This window comes from Scleropages formosus, chromosome 20 (assembly GCF_900964775.1).
Source record: "Scleropages formosus chromosome 20, fSclFor1.1, whole genome shotgun sequence".
Classification (NCBI taxonomy): Eukaryota; Metazoa; Chordata; class Actinopteri; order Osteoglossiformes; family Osteoglossidae; genus Scleropages; species Scleropages formosus.
Window position 1 is genome coordinate 22,780,420 of NC_041825.1, and position 21,073 is coordinate 22,801,492.

The 21,073-nt window shown below is 40.6% G+C and overlaps 2 protein-coding genes across 4 annotated transcripts; both read right to left on the minus strand.

Annotated features, from left to right (window-relative positions):
* Window positions 1–433: 433 nt before the first annotated feature.
* Window positions 434–9,742, minus strand: LOC108940139 (WW domain-binding protein 2-like). The gene is made up of 8 exons (XM_018762085.1): window positions 9,577–9,742; window positions 4,545–4,653; window positions 4,297–4,435; window positions 3,845–3,937; window positions 3,363–3,563; window positions 2,720–2,812; window positions 1,633–1,700; window positions 434–1,429 (listed from the first exon to the last, which is right to left on the minus strand). The coding sequence occupies exons 1-8, from the start codon at window positions 9,633–9,635 to the stop codon at window positions 1,373–1,375; spliced, it is 819 nt and encodes a 272-aa protein (XP_018617601.1). The 5' UTR covers window positions 9,636–9,742; the 3' UTR covers window positions 434–1,372.
* Window positions 9,743–9,923: 181 nt separating this feature from the next.
* On the minus strand, window positions 9,924–20,520 carry septin3 (septin 3). 3 transcript variants are annotated; one of them, XM_018761411.2, is made up of 10 exons: window positions 20,506–20,520; window positions 18,500–18,742; window positions 18,064–18,192; window positions 14,136–14,217; window positions 13,821–13,958; window positions 13,260–13,377; window positions 12,993–13,088; window positions 12,706–12,802; window positions 11,857–11,908; window positions 9,924–11,560 (listed from the first exon to the last, which is right to left on the minus strand). In XM_018761411.2, the coding sequence occupies exons 2-10, from the start codon at window positions 18,738–18,740 to the stop codon at window positions 11,422–11,424; spliced, it is 1,092 nt and encodes a 363-aa protein (XP_018616927.1). In that variant the 5' UTR covers window positions 18,741–18,742; window positions 20,506–20,520; the 3' UTR covers window positions 9,924–11,421. The 3 variants fall into 3 exon arrangements, with proteins under 3 accessions (XP_018616927.1, XP_018616926.1, XP_029102904.1); XM_018761410.2 differs by lacking the exon at window positions 20,506–20,520 and adding an exon at window positions 19,698–19,818; XM_029247071.1 differs by lacking the exon at window positions 20,506–20,520 and adding an exon at window positions 19,432–19,687.
* Between the last annotated feature and the right edge of the window lie 553 nt (window positions 20,521–21,073).

The following is a 21,073-nucleotide window of genomic DNA, read 5'->3' on the forward strand; positions in this document are numbered from 1 at the left end:
CATTGTAAGTAGGCTTAGACAAAGGCAACAGCTAAAGGAATAAATTATAATTTAAAAAAAAAACTATCAGGAAATAACACTTCCAACAGCCACTACCTGTACCTATTTTTAGGTAATGTGGCACAACAATTTTGTCCCAGGAATCAATGTGTAAGCGTAAAGATGTGTTGAATCATGGTTTAGATCACAAGCTAATTCACTATATCTGAAATCAGGAGATCACGTGCTATGAAAATGTGTTCTTCAGAAATGAGAACTTCAGGCTGCTGTAGGATTCACCGTGCAGTGAGCTGTGCCACTTGGAAACCCAAAGAAAAATAGCTTTATGTAAATGAAAATTCTGAAATGCACAAACAAGGGAGAAACACACATCTGCTGCATAACAGAACAATGTTCTGACAAAGAAAATATTTATTTACATAATGTCAACAGACAGTGAAATCCACTGAAAAACACTTGGGCATTAACATTTACCTATTTACATAACTTTAACTTGTCAAACCAACCCCAAAGATGTGCAAAAACAGTTCCATAAAAGTGGTAAAACTGGAAATAAATTACCAAAATCAGGAGTGCATTAAAAGTTAAATGTTAGCAATAAGTGTGCAGCATTCACCCACATTAATACATGTGTGACCTATAGGAGTCCAGAGACAAAAGCCATATATGACCTTAAAACCTGCTTTTGTTTCTGTGACCTATTCTAATTTTGGGTTCAAATTTTGAGCTAAAAGCATTAGAGAATTGTTAGAAAACAGTGTAAGAAAAGTATCAAAAAAATTAGTTTATCAAAGCTGTTTTCTTTTAACCATACTGCCAGACCATGGAGAAGCTCTGCAAAAACCAAAAATCACAAAAGTATCTGATTTGGCTTTAACGTTTTCCGTTTCCTGTTAAACTGCACACTTCCATACTGCCAGCAATAATGCACATACCATTCCATAAATTGTAGCTTTGCTATGAAAAATTGCTTTGGCTTCCTTACCTACCTTCTCTAAAATACTATGTGAAAACACTGTGCGAAAACAGCATATGCTGAAAAATTCACAACAGGAAAACAAAACAGGCTCAGTAAAAATTAGTATTAAAACCAAAACATATTGAGCATTAATTCAACAGCAAACCAGTAAAGTCATATTTTTTATCATTACAATGTCTAACTTTCAAAACTATATGGATTACATAACTTTTATACTTACGTTTAATAACAAAGTATAACTCAGCATAACTTTAAAGATCAAGTGAGAGAAAAGGAGTGGGAAAAATACTGTTGAAAGGTTACATGGTTTTGGAGTATTATTAGTGTTATTAGTCTCCTATGTTGGTATCTATGAAGAAACTTTTGCCGTCATTTCCTGATTGTCCTGGTGCCTTAATTGTTCTTTTTGTCAGGATAAGGTGCACACGGGGCATATGGAGGTGGCTGTTCCTTGAGGGGAAAAGTATTTATGCATCTATCAGACAGACTTAAAGCAATTTGCAAGTCTGTTAAATAGCAAAAAAATGCATAAAGATACAGTAGAAACATTCATGCATGTTCCTACAAAAGGTGTTCCACAGCATGTCCTTATTCTTGTGATTAAGGAATAAATTAACATCAATACTGAAGAAAAATAGAAAGGAGATGCTCACCATGGGCATGTAGACATTGTGCGGGTTATTAGGATTGTAATAGGCGCTACCAGCTGCATCTGCGGGTCCTTGGTACAAGACAGAATAAACACATGCACGTTTACTGCAAAGCATGGAAGTATAGAGGAAAATAAAATTATACTGGCAATAATCTGTGATACAGGTCAATGATCGAAGTGTTATCCAGCACTATTCTCCAGAGTGACTCTCACAGTGAGTTCATACTGCCAGATAAAGATAATCCAACATAAACATTCTACAGAAACGAGATAAAAATAAACTAAAAAAAGATCACCTTAAAAATCTGCAATTTATATAGTTTGCAACTGGTATGATTAGAACTTTTAAAAAAAAAAAAAAAAAATCAAAATTTGATTTTTTTTTTTTTTTTTTAAGAAAATCATTCATACACACTTCAAAAAGTAATCACCCCTTTCTTCTATTGTTCAGTTACATCTTAAAATCTGAATCCTTGAAAATATTTTTCCCCTTCAGGAAAACATGATGTTAAAAATGTTTTGTGAAACAACCTTCTTCCAAAACTGAGACGACAACGGCTCATCTACAAAAATAGCACTGCCCCAACTCAATACTTCTGTAAACAGGCCTCTAGCAGCAACCACTTCATCTTTGTGTGTATGTATGCTCATCTCGATTTCACAAGTTTGGACTGTTCCTCCATTGAAATTTGCTCTTGTTCACTGAAACCATGTCTAGTAGGATTTGCCTTTACTGGACACAGTCCATTTTGCCTTTGATGAATCTCCAGTCCTTCATGCTGTCACCACCATGCTTAACTGTAAAGATTGTATTCTCTGGGTGACAGGTTGTGCTTGATCATTTTTAATTGTCAAATCATGTTTACTTTTAATACACTTTATTTTATTCTAAAATTAGAGATGCTTATATGAACAAAAAAACTGTTTTAAACTAATTTACATAACATTTGACCTACCAAAATGAGACATATGAATATCAACAGGAGCAAACAGTTTAGAAGAACCACATTTCCTCTCAATTAATGCACTCCTCTATGCCGGTCTAATCCAGAAGTTATCCATGCATATGAGGGATACTGGTATTTTACCCGGTGTGGGGGCAGCCCAGCCCTGCGGAGGTCCAGGGTATGGTGGTGGCGGGGGCATGTAGGCAGGGGCAGTTGGGGCAGATGGATATACACCTGTAACCATAAAAACAGCATTATAAATAATCGCCTGGGTGGTGCGAGAGGATATGGGTTTGATGCCCGCTCAGTCTGCGTGGAGTTTGCATGTTCTCCCTGTCTATGTGGGTTTCCTCCCACAGTGCAAAGACATGCTGTTCAGGTTCACCCATAGTGTGTGAGTGACAGGGAGAGTGTGTTCCACTAATGTACGGATGAGTGACCCACTGTAAGTAGTGTATCTAGCAGTGTAAGTCACCTTGGTGAATAAGGTGTGTGGGCTAGTAACACTACACAGAGTTCATTGGAAGTTGCTTTAGAGAAAAGCGTCTGCTAAATAAATAAATGTAATGTGATCTAAACATTATCTGAATATGTCTCTGTATTACTGAATTTGTTATTAGTATACTGTATAAATTATTGAAAAAAACAAATTATATGCCATCTTAGCGTTCAATGTTACACTTTGCGATTTTATTGATTTCTCAGTATACTAAAAGAACACCTCTACAAATGACAAATATTTCAGTGACAGCATAACATGCATTAGGTTACTGATGTCACCCACCGGGTGCTGGAGGTGCTGTAGGGTAGAGATAACCCATGTTACCCGGCGGCTGAGGTGGCACTTGATAGAAACTGTTATTCTGTGGTGGTTGCCCATAGGGGTAATTGTGAGGGGTTGGCGACAGGCCAAAACCATTCATGACTCCAGGGGAGGGATACCCAAATGATGGACCCCCACTTTGTACTGGCTGGCCACGTGATGCTACAGAAAACAAAGGATTAAAATAGACAGAACTTTACACGTTATTCTGAACACAACAGCACACTGGCAACTGGTTGATAAACAGACAATAAAATGCTCAAGTACAGACATACATATATACAAAAAAGAAAAACTACTATAACAAAGATAGATAAATTCACAGTATGTGTGGTTTTCATATTTGCAAACAAGACAAAGAGTGACAAATCAACATGGTATGAAGTGACTCGCCATGCTTCTGTAACACACAAGGGCATGGACAATACATTTTTAGCTCCTACCATTTGAGGCCAGCTTGAACAGGTTCTGTCCCAGCTCTATGGCACCTCCAGTGGGGAATGCCAGCTTAAAAGTAGCCTGGCCCTCCCATCCTCCTATGAGGAGAAAACAACAAGGTAAATTAATGCCATAGATTCATGTTGTGATGATAAAGAGCACTCACTAATTCTATATTACTCTTCACTAGTTCTAGTACCCAATGTCATTTTATCTGTGCTGCAGCATACAAATGATACTCAGTTTATACTTTCAATTACACTGTACAATATCCAATGTTAAACATGATCTTGGTTAGGCAAATAATAATTATATAGAAAATAATGTTAGATAGCAGTCCAGGTAAAATTATACTACAATCAGATAAAATATACTGAATTTCAATAATACATTATTCCTAATAACAGTAATGTGGTCAAAACATCAGGTCCACTAGATACAAAAGGTAAAATCCTACCCCCAGGTTCAGCAGATATTGTGCCTTTGATGTAGTTAGCACTGAAGACAGGTTGTTCAATGCTGCAGCCCTTCATCAGGTAATACGGGAACATCATTGAGCCCAGGATGTCTTTAGTATTGCTGGACACAAACACCATCTGCCCAGACAGGAGAGAGAGGTTGTGACAGGCTTCACTCAGAGACCACCCAGGCTGACCACCAGAGAACATCACAGTCACAACAGCAGTGGGGAGAGAGTGGATTTACCCTGTATGGAGTCAGGTAAACAGTGCCTTTCTTGGTGCCCCTCAGCAGTTCTGTTCTGTTAGTTACATCGCTGAAGGACAGCTCCACATTTTTGCACTCGTTCAGCACGCTGAGACATACAGAACAGGAGACATCAAATAAACGTTAACATTTCTTTAACACTTTCTCCTCAGCTAGATTTCTTGGCATCTTAAAGATTTTGCTGCTATCAAAAGGCACTCAATCCTTCTACTAATCCAGCAAGGGAGTGAAGAGCAGCAATAGCATCCAGTGCTTAGACTATAGGACATGCTTCCCACATCACAAATGCTAAGGCTCCAAGACAACCCAGTATTTTTTTTCATTTGATTAAGTTTATACATCAGCTGGTTCAATTAATACAATAATAAACATATAACTGAGGACACATGAAATTGGAATACATCTGTGTAAAAATTTGCCATTTTCCAGCACAACAGGAAGGCAAGGTACCATTATGAAACAAAGTTAGCCTTTCTGAGACAACCTCCCCCCGTGAAAAGCGAAGTGTAAAAAAAAAAAAAAAGTCACAGAACTAGTCTAAATTTCATTCTTGGATTAAGTTTTGGTTTCTTTTAATCATTCGATGACAATATGAATTTCACCTACTTTTTATCTCATATGTTTTGAGTAATTCAGACTGAATTGGATTAAGGAAAAGAGTTATCTGTAGCTCCTTAAATGCAAACCCATCTCTTATATAATGTGCTTAATTTTTTTCTCTGAAATCCCCAATTAGGTAAATCCCTGTTCTGTGCTGCTAAAATTAACATTTTTTCTTACGGAAATAAAACAATCCATTCATGGACCTGGACAAACACTGTGTCACCTAAAATGAATGAATACATATTTATAATATCTGTAACAACATTATTTAGCTAGTCTTTAAATGTTAAATTTTTATTAATTCATTCATTATCAATAACGGTGGCACAGTGAGCAGCGCTGCTCTCTCACAGCGCCTGCATGGCTCAAGAGGACATGGGTTTGATCCCTGCTCAGTCTGTATGGAGTTCGCATGTTCTCCCCCCGTCTATGTGGGTTTCCTTTGGGTGCTCTGGTTTCCTCCCACAGCCCAAAGACATGCTGTTCAGGTTCACCTGTAGTGTGTGAGTGACACAGAGAGAGTGTGTTCCACTGATGTATGGACAAGTGACCCATTGTAAGTAGTGTATCTAGCAGTGCAAGTCACCTTGGTGAATAAGATGTGTGGGCTGATAACACCACACAGAGTTAACTGGAAGTCGCTTTTGGAGAAAAGCACCTGTTAAATAAATAAATGTAAATGCAGAAAACCACTTGTCCAGAGCAGGGATGCAGTAATCTGCAGCCTTTCTTGCAAGCAAAGGATGCGAGGCACAGTGTACCCATACAGTGTATGGTTTAGATTGGTACTATGGCTCACAAATATTTATAATGAGAAGTAAGTTCACTACCAATGTCTCCCACTCTGCAAAGCTTGCAGACACTAAGTTGATAGAGGCACCGTATAGTGGCAGCACATAGTAATGTTTACAACAGTTCATTTTCAAAGATAAAAACTTTTCCATTTTCTGCATCCTGAAGTAGTTATTTTTAGCAGAGTGATGTGGTCACATCTGCCCACTGAGCTCACAGATGGCAGTCAAGCACACCCAAATACGGGTAGTCCCTGGCTTATGAACGAGTTCCATTCGTAAGTCCGTTTTTAAGTTGGATTTGTATGTAAGTCAGAACACTTAGGTACGGTTTGTGTCTAATGTCAGTCAGTCAAATGTTTGTCTTAGTATATAGTATATCGTATACCTTTCTACGCATACAAAACATGAAAGAAACACTTCCGGATACACTAAAACATTTAATACAGCGATACAGTAATAAAAATAATACAGTGTAATGATGTAATAAGGGGGAGGCACACTGGCACAGCGGGTTTGTGTCCTGCGTGGGGTGCCTTGCGATGGACTGGCGTCCCGTCCTGGGTGTGTCCCCCTCCCTTCAGCCCTGCGTCCTGTGTTGCTGGGTTAAGCTGCGGTTCGCTGTGACCCTGCTTGGGACAAGCTGTTTCAGCCGGTTTTTGTATGTGTGTGTGTGTGTGTGTGTGTGTGTGTGTGTGTGTGTGTGTGTGTAATGATGAAACGATAATAATGATAATAATAATAACAATAATAATAAATGTAACTACAGTATAAGAGAGACATAGAAAAAATAATAAATGTTACTACTGTCATGATGAACAGAGGACACATGAGGCTGGACTGAAGTGCAGGATCGTTTATTGAGACTCAATGGACTAGACGTAATCTTGTGGTCAGAGACAGGCGAATGGCTGGTCGGTCAATCGGCGAATTGAACAGAGGAGAGGATTCGAAATAAGGGTTGATGGACAAGGCGGGCAGTCGTTATCAAAGAGATGTGGAATGGGACTGGGGAATGATGAGGGTCAGAACTTGGAAGAGCAGAGAGGGGGAGGTTGTTTGAAGCGATATTCCGCAACTGGGAAGAAGTGTCTTTATAGCCAAGTGCTCTGACTGAAGCTGCTGGTTGAGGTGCGGGTGTAGTGCTGACAACTACAGTATTTATAATAGAAAGAGAGCGCGAGAGAAAGAAAGAGAGCGTGTGTGTGTGTGTGTGTGTATATAAAACATTAAAGAAACTTTAATGGCCACTTTTCCAATGCTCATTGGCATTTCACCTTTCGCTTTATTATTTCCATTTTAGTTGCAATCGTGATTTTTTTCTTGGCTGCATCACCATCACTTGCATCACGTTTATGCTTTAGTGCCATGGTTAAGAGGGTTAAAAACAAAAAAAGTTAAAGGAAAATACAGTAACACAAGAGACACAGTTAACAGAAACGTGGTCCTACTGAAAAGAGGGAAGTCTTTGTCCTACCTCAGGCTCATATGCCCATGATCCAACAAACTGCTGTAGATGCGCAATATTTTGATGCGCGTTGCAAAGTAGCGCCTGTTTGTTGTTACAAACCGTTGTAAGTAACTAAAATTTTTAATATAGTAGGCTTATAGTAGGCTTTTGGGGGGCAGGGTTCATAACTACGGGTTGTACATAAGTCAGACGTTCGTAACTCAGGACCTGCCTGTAGAATAGAAATGTGGGACTGTCTTAATTAAATTCACTTCCAGTATTTATCCCTCATCTTTGGTATGACTGTTGGTATTTCCTGGTATACAGCATCAGGGAAAAAAAGCCTACCGTTACTTTGGAGACAAAGTTGAATTTAACAAAGAAAGTTTCATGTGGGGCAAACAATTATAATTTTATAATTGCTCTTTGGTAAAACATACGCTCTCCTTATGCATAATGCTAGTGGGCATATGTTCTGTCCTCGCACAAGCACACTGAATTCACCTCATCAGAGGGTTCTGTATTTATGTAGTTCCATGACCAAGTTTTCCTTGTGTTTTCACACCTAACTATCAGATATTTAGCCGCGTAATTTGTGTCCATGTCCTGCTATAATACACTTACCCCACAGATGAATAGAAGTGGGTGGTGGAAAGTTACTTTGACTCTCTTACCTGTTCGTAAGTAATCTTTCAGAAGAAATCAAACTTTCCGGAATACATATTGACAAAGATATTTTTTAATTTTACAGGAATACATTTAAAAAAAAATACTGTTACATTTTGTACCTTCTTTTTGTTAATTTTGATTTTTTACACATTTAATGTTTTAACTTTGTCAGTTGTTCTCACTTTGTTAAGTTACTGATGAACATGCTAACAGTTTAATGTTCATCAATCAGAATATACAAAAAACATCTTGAGTATTAATTTTGTGAACTCATTTGCAATTTATTGTAATGTAATGCTGAACGTAACTTTGGAAAAGTGTGAAAATTTTCCTAGTTTAATTTCTGGATAGCTGATAACATTTAGAAATGAATTTTAGGGTATTTGTTTACTAACTAAGTGCTGCAGCAAAAGAGGGGCACAGTAGCGTAGCAAGTTTGGCCTGTGTCTACTCTCTGGTGGGTCTGGGGTTCAAGTCCCACTCAGGGTGCCTTGCCACAGACTGGCATCCCGTCTTGGGTGTGTCCCCTCCCCCCTAAGCCTTGTAGCCTGTGTTGCCGAGTTAGGCTCCGGCTCGCCACGACCCCGCTTGGGGCAAGCGGTTTGAGTGTGTGCGTGTTGCAAGCAAATGTATTTTCTCAGAATTCTCGAAAAACGTATTGGTCAAAATTTTTGATGATATTATTAGATATTCTCACCAATCACATCGGCCAAGTCACTTTTTGTGGATGCAATAAGCTTTTGGGTTATACTTAATTCTGAATCAACAAGCAGAGAAAAAACAAACTTAATAACAATGAAACAAACTACTTAAACTTCGAACTGATTTCTATTCATATTTATAATGGGCTTATGGGAGACATTGGGCCATGACCGCCCATAACGGAAACCCGGAACTGTGGAAGCGAACGTGGCCACGTGATTTCTTTGTAGTCCAATTACTGCACAGTACTGCGAGTTCCGCAAAGACTGACATTCCTGTCAACCAATCAAAACGCTACAAAAACTCCCTGGAAAATAGGTAACACCGTTTACGGAACGCCCTTTCGTAAAAAACCTCTTAGAATTCGTCAGACCAATGTAGTCACAGTTGACAAAAACAAGTCACTAAGTCGTGAGTAGAAGACATAGATACTTTTAGTACCATAATAATATACATGCAGAAAAACGACTTTCCAGTTAAGAAATCTAAAAGAGAATAATTCAACAAAACATTTGATTTGTTAAGAATCGTAACTTAATAACATTCATCATCATGCCATCATAATAATTTTCACCTCAGTCAAAGCTAAATATTTGAACTCAGAACTAAAGCGGAGTTTTCAGCTTCTCTTTAACTGCTTGACCCATGAAAGGCTACGGTTCATGCTGAAATCCATTAGCAGCTGAACTGTGACTGGCTACATTTTATCTTGTTTTGACATGATGATTGACTAGCTTAGCCACTACTACGCTACACAAAAAAAGTTACAGAAAATGGAATTAGAAGAAAAACTCACCTTTCGCCGCTATTAATCAGTACTCCTCCGTTTTGCGAGTGGTTTCTGTTTAGTGTCATGTTTTAAGGTAAATAAAGTCATATGCTTAGAGCCGTCCTGTACACCTTCCTCGAGCTCCTGGGCGCTGCGTGATGTGCTACGTCATCAGTTCCCCCAACCGTTCCACTTCCGGCAACGTTTCCTGGCCACGCGACTTCCATATCCGCATAGTAATGCGGTGCCTCAGTTGTTGATTTAGTGAAGAACAACACACGTAGACAGCGTATAGCCTATGTAATAAAGTATTTCTTAGAAGGAGGACCATAAGTATACAAATAAATAGATATGCATTTAAAATAGGCCATAGATAAGTAATTAAAGAGTCAAGTTTTATTTTCCTTTTACAAAAATCATAATCAACACACCAATATTATGGCAACAATAACAATTATCATTCACACACAAAGCATACTTTTGCTGTAGTTGTTCTTTTGTTTTAGGTTCAGCACAGGATATTTGGCAAGTACCGGACAAAGGAAAATGGCCAGGAAAGAATATGAGGAAAAGATGGTCCACTTGGTGAAATTAAGTTTCAGCAAATAAAATGTAAAACTGCTGAAAATACAGTGTAACACATTGTCTCATGATGTAAATAAAAAGGAAAATTAAGAACTGGAAAAAAGCATGTATATTATGGTATGATATAACTTAAGATATTGATGTTGGATATACTGAAAGCAACATCATTATATATGTATTTATATAAAAAAAAATTATTAATAAAGAATAAAAGTTTACAAATCATTAAACTGATTCATAAAACTTGTATTGAAGTAAAGTATAATAGAGAATAACATCAAGAAAAAAAGACCAGACATCATTACATTTGCATGCAGAAAATTCTGTTATAAAGTTGCACCGCCTTTAATTTATTCTCAATACTATCTTTTATTTTTTCTTACAAAACAACTACCATACTTACATTGAAATAAATTATACAACTACTTGTTACATGACAAGATATGTCCTAGACACAAAAGACAATATATACACACTCACTCGCACATATAATGTGATTGTACAAAATTTTACGAGAAAGTCTTGTGACACTGTAACAATTCTCTGAGGACTGACCTTTAATACTAGTTTATATATTGAGAGACCAGATGTTTATTTTCAGATTCCAGAAGCTGCCATTGTACTGTTATGCTATACATTACAGTATAACACCAACTCAGAAGTCTGTTGTGCCATGGTAAACTCTTTCAAACAGTAGTATCCTATTATACTTAATGAATAAGCATTATGATATACTGTAATATATACAGTTAATCATGGAAGACTGTTCAAAGTGTAAGTTTGCTTTTTGATCATGGTTTACTCTGTGGAACAGGGGAAGGAAATATACAGAAAGCAAATTACCGGTGTGCTGGAAAATGTAGAAATGAAAATAATGTGTTCAGCTTGCAGAATAGTAAACTGCGCATAGACAAATACAAAAACTAAACAGATGGAAGAAACCAGCCAAACGTCCACCTGAATCCATACAACAGAACTGGGGTGAGAAAGACAAGATGGATAAAAAACATTCATATTTGGTTATATATAATTTGGTTAATAGATTTTAGGTCAATAGGTCAATTTGTTCTCTTTCTTCAGTGTGTCTCTCTTTATATTAAAAGGTCAGTCTTTTGTGCATTTGGGGGTGCTGTAAAGGAGAGATGGAGTAGTACAGAAAATGTCTTTTCATTATAGTTACAGAAAGTCTGACTGCATTTACATCTTCCAAGCATGCAGTGATGCTGACACAATGCAAACTCCTGACACCATCTTCCTGTATCTTTCTAACGCATTCCCCTTCTCTGCTCACAGATTGCTCTCCTGCGTGTCACTGGGAGTGGCAGAGGAGATTGGGTGGAGGCCTCCGTTGTCATTAAGCCGCTTGGCACGATATGTCTCATAGTGGATATTGTGAGTGACTTCCTTGAGGTCCTGCAGGTGGGACCTGCGAGCCAGGGAAAGATTAGTACAGCACAGCCACAAAGGTGGATTACGCTACTGTAGTACATCCATGCTTAGCAAAAAAAGGACAGAGATGGAAAATACTGAAATGTTACATAATTTTGGAATTCAAACTGTTGGCATAAATTTCCAGAAAAACAAGCAGGTACAACACAACAGGATTTTGTGATCAGTTGTTGAGGTAAAAATTCACATACATGCAGGAAAACCGATTCATTCATTCAGATACATTAAGTATGTTAAAGAATTTAGATAAAATAAAATTTTCTTTAACCTTACCTAATCAGGAAATCACGCAACTGAGCAAATTCGCAGTGATTTGGGTTTTCAACTGGTAAACAGAAAATGAATAATTATGAAGATATACCAACCGGTAACGGTTTATTTATGTCATTTTAGTGGCTCTGTGTTAGATTTATCGTGTCTGTGGTACTTGAATGCATGCACATTTTAAAATCAAGGGCTTTTAACATATATTGTATTTTTTGTTTTAAAAAAAATTCTTTTGAGAATGAGCCAGCAACCAACTTCATTACAATAATGAAGAATTAAAAAAACATGAAACATACTGGAAGTATACTTTGTCTCCACTGCAAACAGTGAAATTAGCAGTTGTAAGAGGTAAATGCATGTTTAATAATTAAATGTAACACCAGTACACAAACATTCAGACACGTATCACAATGTTACAGTCCTACATTATTGCTGTTTCATTCATTTTATCCCAGAAATAATACTGACACATGCTGTTGACAATAGTTTTTATTATCTGCTTTCCACACAGTATTCATCCAAGGCCATTTGACACAGCTTATGAGGGAACACTTACACCACTTACAGTATATGGTTTGATTTATTCTGACATAGCAAAAAATAACTACCACTCACAGGAGTACAGAAGTCCTCCTAGATGGCCTCAAGCTCAAATGTTTATTCACTCGATTCTTTGTGTGAGTTTATCAGCTTCTTCAAGACACTCTATATTGTGTTTCATTAACAGCAAATCAACAGCAATTTTGCTGTATACCTGTCATCCAGTCTACAAAAATCAACTAAAAAACGTCAATGGAGAAGAATAACCATGGGAGGTGAAGGTGCAAAAACAAAAAGTTTTTGTTAAAAACTCACCTTCAACCACCCCCCAAGGGGTCTTTCTGCCCAGAACTCGTTTGCCATTCACCTGGTACTCTTTGTCGCTCCCCACCACTGCAAAAGGCATGGCCTCCTGGGATATGAGGAAAGTGGAGGCAATACATCAGGTTGCAAAAAGCAGATGGTTACTTATGAACAGAATGGAAGAGCACAGTGTGAGACTGAAGACATGTCTGGAAAAAAGACTAAAGGGATGGTGAAGCAAAGAAAGTGGTGGGAGCTGGTAAAATGCACACATCAGAAAAACAGAACATAATGTTTACTCTGATCTTATCGTTGTCGCTCTTGTCCTCCAAATCTTCGTCAAACTCTTTCTGAGGGTAAAACTCAATTCCAGATATCTCCAATTCCTTTCTGACCTACATTAGACAGATATGGAAGGCAAAGAGTTATTACAAAACAGTAATGTCAGCATGCATGCAAGCATGGGTTAATTACTCTTTTACATCTTCATATGGCAGAGCAAAGGAGAGAACACACTGGTAATGCAACATCAAATGAGTTGTACCATCCTTTAAATTCTCTCCTACCTTCTGCTTAAATTCATTCTTCTCCTCCACTGTCAGCGTGTCAGACTTGGCAATGACAGGGATGATGTTGACCACACGACTCAAGTGCTTCATGAACTCTGTGTCCAGCTGCCGCAAACTGGGAGGCAGACAGGGATAGGGTCCATTGAGATGGTGTCAGTGGGCAGAAGAGAAGCACAGAATCCAAAGTTGGCTGATGAGCATGTCAGACACAACTGGGGGAACTGGCCTTCGTCCCAGCAATACGAAATGAATGCTGAAACTGCTCTACAGAGGGAAACTTTCATGCCTCACAGAAGACACATTTGAGCATACACATTTTGTTAAAGCAGCTCTTCAGCACAGTGGTATATAGGAATAATACCTAAATACTACTGTAAGACTGAGGGTAGCTGTGGTTGAAATACTAGAATTAATCACTGCAATGGACTGCACTTCTTAGTTTAGGGTCATAGGGAGCATTTTAATGTCATAGATGTACATCAAGTTATGGACATTCGATGGGTGGAATATTATGGGAAGAGTGGCATCAAGGCTGTGTTAGTACTGGAGGTCACTCACGAGTGTCCAGTAGGGCAGATGAAATACAGGCAGCAGTGAACCCTAGTGTCTGGTATGCGCTTCTTGCGAGCGATATTGACCTCCTCCTTCAGGAACTTCTCATACTGCTCATTGATGTACTTTGAGATGGGTTCCCAGCTGCAAGATGGAAAAAGAGGGAAATGAGAAAAATGCAAAAAGTGAGAATGAACTATCTAGTATCAATACTAAAATTGTTGATTTTGTGCCATAGTTTCCCCACCGTATTGCACATGCACAATACAAACAGAACATATTCATTCTTCTTTATACTCAAATGCAAATACCCCTTCTCACCAGTTTTCATTGTTGATCTGGTCCCCAAATCCAGGAGTGTCAATTACAGTGAGTTTCATCTTCACCCCACCCTCTTCAATCACTGCAGTATCAAAATGACATAATTAAATTAACATCTTTGTGGTCATAATTTTATGTTGTAATACTCTTCGTATTTCCTTGGTAAAATCATTGTACCTAACTGCAGGGACAAGCACTTATACCATAAGGAAGGGTCGAGAAAGGTACAAGAAATGAGAGGAGAGAGTTTGTGAGTAAAACCTCTCCATCTAAAGTAAAATAAACACATTCATTTCTACTCTTGGAGGAAAATCAAATTAGTTAAGAGTCTTCAGTACAGTGTACATGAAACTACACTGTAGTTTTAGGGTCACCAAGTATTGCATTGGTTCGACCTGTCACATTGCAATCAAAGTTTGAATACCGCTCATGCTGTAGTACCTTGATCTAGTTATTAACCCTGATTTGGTGCAGTAAGAATACCCTGCTATATAAACTAGTAAATCAGCGTATGCTATGGGTGGCATGGTGGTATAGCGAGCAGTGCCTCTGCCTCACAGCAGCTCAGTGGTGTGACAGAACATGGGCTTGATCCCCACTCAGTCTGGAGTTTGCATATTCTCCCCATGTCTACCAGGGTTTCCTCCAGCTCTTGTTTCCTCCCACAGTCCAAAGACATGTGGTTCAAATGAACCAGTGTCTCTAAATTGCCCATAGTGTGTGAATGGGTGTGTGTGTGTGTGTGGCTCCCCTGCAATGGACTAACAGCCTGGCCAGGGTGTACCCCCCTTTAGCCTTGTGCCCAATGCTTCTGGGATATACTCTGGGTCACCATGCCCCTGATCAGGACAGAGCAGACATTGTCATCGGATGGACTGTATGTTATTTATTATACAAAACACTATCATCCAAAAGTGTCAGCAAAAATGAATAAATAATAGTAATAAGTGTGTGCACTGATGAGTACTTTTGATTTAAGGCATGTGTGCTGGCAAAAGACACTTGCATGGACACTCAACTCAACTGAAGTGACAGCTGAAGATAAACGCAGGGTGAGCAGGATTCCACTGTGATGTACGAGCCATTAAAAGGGCCTCAAACCCACACAAACATGCATTTTGGAATCATAAATGAAAACTGTGAATGCAAAGAAACTGTAAACTTAAAGCCTTTTAAATGCAGGCGAGAGGAGAACACACATCTGTAGGATCTTCCAGGTCAACACATCTAACACACTCAGGACAGCGTGATTTACAAAAAAAGAGCATGGAAAACTCACAGAAAAATGACAAAACCTGCAGAAAGAATCTGAAGGAGCACACAATTGGATTTTAATAGGCAGAACAGCTGGCATCCTTTCATCGCTGTGCATCTTCTCCAAACACACACTTCAGCTCCAATGGCAAGGAAGCAGGAGCAGGTGGTAAAACCGCAAGTGTCTACCCAGGCCCTGGACCGCACGGAATTTCATTTAGGCCGCGCACAAATGCAAATTATATCTGTGAAATCCTGTTTGGAATGATACGGACACTTCAGGCAAAAATACATCGAGGGCAGGGCACGTATAAGATAGGGAAAGATACTTTTGCCAACATAACAAAAAGATTTGTGTTGTGTCACAAAGCCCTGTCTGACACAGCCATCAAAACAAAGAAACATTAAGAATTGTTGCACATGCATTTATGTAATGCACAAGCACCTCAGAGCGCACTCTGGGTTTCTCACTTTCCCACTTTGAAAAAACAACAACAAAAAAAAAAAGAGTAAATGCTCCATTACTGCGTTCTTTTTCACTGCTAGAGCGGCACAGGGATGGCAGTGAAATTATACAATTAGTCTGAGATGTTACACAGCACTGGCTTCCCATCCAGGGTATACTCCCCTCATGCACCCACTATGTCCAGGATAGGCTCCGGTTCACGGTGACCGTGCTCAGAGCAAGTGGTCATCGAGACCGGCTGGATGGATGTCATGCAGCATCGATGCTCAGCAGTGCTCAAAGCCACATTTAACCCCTAATAAACTAAAAGCCCATAGTTTTTTCACAAATAACTCTCCGACCCCAGGAAACAGACAGGGGAATGAACATACCAGTCACACGGCTACTGAACAATGTACGGCTGTCTTCTCCATAACATCCACAAACCTGCTACTCCCATAGTCACGTCTCCGCAGAGCCTGACTGTGCAGGGATGAGAGGATGCCACATGGCAGCCAAGGTGTTCTCCCACTGTCAGCCGTGTCCTACACTGAGCCCCATGCACTTCCCCTGGCGGCAAAACAGTCCCTTGCTGTCCTTGATCAGATAAAGCACGATGACACCATATTGCAAAGGGCCTAAAAGCATTTGTTGCCAAGATATTGTTATGGCTGGATACGATCTGTGAACACAAGAAATGCTCGAAGGTGTAAAAATCTCCAGTGACAGTCTGCAGCATAATGTTAACTCATGCTAAAATTGAGATAACCACGTCACTGTTTCTAGGTGGAAAGTATTTTTCAACAACTACGATTGATAGTCTTAAGCTTAAAACACAGGTGTTACAGCTCCAGGCGTGGAGGGATGTGGCAAAGCAGGCTTTCTACTCCTCAGTACACCATAGGACTTGACCAAATGAAATACTGCATAATCAATCAAGATTATGTGTTAAATGCTGATGTTCAGCAGGCGAGTAAAGCAACTGCTACCCAGGACCATAACAGGACAGCCTCAAAATTTTATTATAGGCGGTACAGTGACATAAAGTCCATCCATCCATTGTTAACAACCGCTTGTCCCAAGCAGGGTCGCAGCAAGCCGGGGCCTTACCCAACAAGACGGCTCAAGGCCGAAAAGGGAGGGGACACACCCAGGACGGGATGCCAGTCCGCCGCAAGGCACCCGAAACAGAGCTTGAACCCCAGACCCACCACACAGCAGGCACCAGCTGAACCCGCCGCACCACTGCACCCCCATTTGACATAAAGTCACAAAGTAAATTCCTTTGTATTGCTTGGTGTAGTACCATCAAAATTAAATGGACAAAAGAGAGACGATAGATACAATATTAGGTGTCAGAATGATATACTGTAAACAATTCCCACTAATCATGGTGACTGGAAAATACCATAAAAAGTTCATTTCTGCCCTGCTTGATGCAGTCTGATTAACATTTCCACCAACAGAAACAACTCGGCTTGAAATGGTGATTTGACAGAGCAAATAATAAATGGATCGATGGTTTATTATCGCTACAGTGAACAATAATTATGTCTGCAATCCGCATATGGAATCCGCCAAGTCAAACTTTAAATCTCTGCCGTGTTTTGTTTAAAAACGCCAGCTGTGACCAAAGTTCAGAATGGCATCGTGTACCATCATGTCACCGTGAGCATGCCCCCCTCCCCCGGCCCACTTAAAGCGTGCCGAAACAGCTTGAGAAAGCAGGACATTTGCAGCGCATTATGATGCAATCAGCACACTTTAAGAACAGCAGACACACTCCAGTACAGTACACTCATGTCCCATACAGTAGAAAGGACTCACAGTTTCCAGGAAATTACAATGGCAACAGATAAAGCAAGCAGAATAAATTTAGAAGAACTAAATGTCAGCACCAATTGAACTCAGCCTATGCTGCCATCCCGTAAAGCATGAATGCATGTGGTTCTGCACACGGCATCGATACCGTCATGCGAATTGTAGACATGAAGCATGTGGGCTAAAGCACAGTTATGCACAGTTAACACAAGTAAAAAAGAATTCAGAATTTAATTAAGTATTTTCGGCGGCTGTTTTGATCCAATAAAATACCAGCACTACAGCAGCGGGGAGCCGTTCAGAACCATGGAGAGCACAGTAGTTACTGCAAATTTCTATTGCAGACCCCTCTGATATTCTGTTTTTGGGTAAAACAACATGATTTCTCGAGAGTTTTCTCTCCCTCACCATGGGACACAGCCTTGATCTCCACAGTCTTGGGGATCTTCTCATCTCGACTCCAGCCTGAGCTCTTCCTGCTGACCTGGGATTTGAAAAGTGTGTTGACCAGGGTGGACTTCCCCAACCCACTGCTGCCTGGACATGAGAGAGGATGGGAGAGCTGTTTAATACCACACTGAATAATATCATAATGATGCATCTGATGCCAGTGACAGGGTTCTCTTGTGAAGAACCTATGATGATCCACATTGCTTACTTTAAATACAAGTATACCTTGTATCAATATTATAAAGCTGAATTCCTGTTGGAATGATCCACATTAAGTTCTGAACGGTCCAGATCTGAATCCAAAATAACATATAAAATCCAGTGTTGATCCTAAAATATGGCGCATACGCCCAAAATAGGGTAGACAAACCTACAACATTAATACTGCTCTCACCCACGACCATGATGTTAAAGTCAAATCCTGTCTTCATGGTCTTCTTCCTCATCTGTTCGATGATGGTGTCAATCCCAATGTATCCCAAAAGTGCAGAACCTCCACCTGACCCATGGCCTCCAACCCCCGACCCCTGTGAGCCAAGGGCTGAAGGGATCCCAGTAGAGGATGGGCCAACATGAGAAGGTTTGGCTGGGACTGCTGGTTTGGGTCTCACTTCTGGGGGCACTATTTCAGACATGTCTGGATACAAGACGGACGGACAAGGGGGTTAAAGACAAGAGCTAGTCCTTCATTAGGCATTTCACCATGGTACTCGCAGAGTAAGGCAGCACAGGTAAACCATATGTTGACGACAGAGCAAGGTTCAGGTCTGAGACCATGATGCTGCTGACTCTTCCGCTCACCTCCATCGTTCTTCTCCAAGATCCTTTACATCAGCCTTTACACACATCTGCTGCCCATGCAGCTTCACACCACACACGAAAAGCCATTATGTAAAGACACGGCACACACAGATATGCAGACGTACTGCACATGCACACACACAGACCTTCACACACACATTTATGCCCACACATTTGTGCACGCGCAGATATGCCCACACGTCCATGCACGGCAACAAGCACACAGACTTGCACACACACGCAGACATACACTCATGCATTAACACAATGACATGCATGCAATATGCAAATGCAACACCTGGCTGTTACTGTACATCACAATGAAGAGGTAAATCCTAACATCCACGAGTGTTACTGACCGTATTACCACTGAGCTGATATTTTTGCAGTGAAGCAGTGGGAATTTTACAATTCAGTCAAAGTTACATTTTCCGATGGCTCGCACAGCTCGTTCGGGCATCATCATGCCGCATGCCACCCCCCCCCCCCCCAACCCCCCGCGCCCCCGTTTAACGGTTTACGCACTAAATTATCAAACTGGCGCACGGTGCTCATGAGCTGATGTCGGATCATTTATAATAAATGTAAAGCAGCTACTGCTCTCTCTTTCGGCCACGAACGGTCCTGCGCGTCATCGCTCGCGCAGCATCCCGAACGCCGTCCCTGGCTTCCTTCCATCCAGCATTCATTGTTGTCCCGCTTCGAGTGAAGGCAAAAAAAAGCACCTCCGAGCCCCGATGACACGGTTGCACTGCACTAGTCTAGAGAGCAAGCAGCCCTTTTCCACTTACCAGGTATTAATTCACTGCTCCCTCAACCCACTTCTGCTGGAATATGTCAATGAATATGTATCCCCTCCGCCCAAACAAAACCCAAAGCCCCACTATGCCCAATGGAGATGTACAGAGACGAGGCGACGTACAAGGCTGGTCACGTGACTCGTCTAGGTGCCTCTGCCCCCGCCCTCCCTTTTTTCTGTGGTCGCTCCTTGAGCCGCTCGCCCCCCTTTTTTTCAGTTGCCAGGACAACGAGAGGAGAGGACAGCCGGATGCAGCGCGCATGCTCACAAAGAGTCACGAGCCGCGAACTCCGCGCTGTCGTTGCGGTGGAGGAGGCCTCAGCTGGTTTAATCGAGTTAAATGCCGTGTAAAGTGAACACCTTTTTAATTCAGTAGTGCACGGCATGAATGGTTAATACAGACATTGCGATTTTTTATAGAGACTAGATCGTTAAAAGGGCTTATGGTTGTTTATGATTGCCCAAATAACAAAAAAGTTACTACTATTTTAATATTGTTCTCAGTGAAATGCTGACAATTCAATGCAGATTATACCAATACGATTAACATAGCAGCATTTTACAGGATAAAATTCTTTAAATTGGCTGCATTATGTACAAGCAGTCATTATGCCATTATGTCATATCATTTACTTTAAACAGCACTATTAACCAGAGTAAAAACGTACTCATCTGATTCCAGTATAAAATTACTTTTTTTAGCTCTACACCATCACTCTAGATGGTGCAGGATACCCTCCATTAACAGTCCGTACTGCAACATAGGTGTGCTTACACTCGCACGGTGACAAAACACTCACATATCAGGCTTTTCTCCGGCTGAACCTTCCCTTTAAGTGCTTAGACCCCAGCTCCTTCTGGGTGGATGTCTCTCTCCCCTCTCTTTCGGTTGTTGCCCCCTCATTTCAGTTTTATCTCCCCCAGTCGCAAACAACTGGGCCACGCAAGATAAGGCACACACAACCACTCCAGTGCTTGAGATAGTTCTTCTCAGTAATCTTTGCACGTGTCCCTCTCTGCTGGCCTACTCTCCAGTTCCCTCACCAATTCAGTTAATGGTGGCCTTTCATGTCTCATGGCTCTGCTTACCTGGTGTCCAGCTTGGTCCCGTATGATGGGGGTGATCCCTGGAGCAGTTGGAGCCCTCAGCACCCGTTCGAAAGACTGATCCTGGAGAGACAAGTCCATGTCTGGGAGAAATAGCGAGGGCTTGTTTTTCATCATGTCCAGTTCCTCTGAGGTGAGATGGTTGGCTTGACGTTTGTTGACTATGATCAACAGGAAGGATGCACCTGGTATTCCATTCCTTTGAGAAATACTGAGGTGTGTCTCGGTGTGTGTTGGTGATGCCAGGGAGAAACTTGGTTG

Bases quoted from the DNA above. Each gene is read 5' to 3' on its own strand.
- LOC108940139 (XM_018762085.1), bottom strand. From the start codon at position 9,635: ATGACACTAAACAGAAACCACTCGCAAAACGGAGGAGTACTGATTAAT. The intron at 3,938-4,296 runs GTAGGATTTTAC...TTCTCCTCATAG, and splicing joins AATATCTGCTGAACCTGGGG to GAGGATGGGAGGGCCAGGCT. The intron at 3,564-3,844 runs GTAGGAGCTAAA...TGTTTTCTGTAG, and splicing joins GTTCAAGCTGGCCTCAAATG to CATCACGTGGCCAGCCAGTA.
- septin3 (XM_018761411.2), bottom strand. From the start codon at position 18,740: ATGTCTGAAATAGTGCCCCCAGAAGTGAGACCCAAACCAGCAGTCCCA. The intron at 13,378-13,820 runs GTGAGTGACCTC...TCTGCCTCCCAG, and splicing joins ATCTGCCCTACTGGACACTC to TTTGCGGCAGCTGGACACAG. The intron at 11,561-11,856 runs GTAAGGTTAAAG...CCTGGCTCGCAG, and splicing joins TTGCGTGATTTCCTGATTAG to GTCCCACCTGCAGGACCTCA.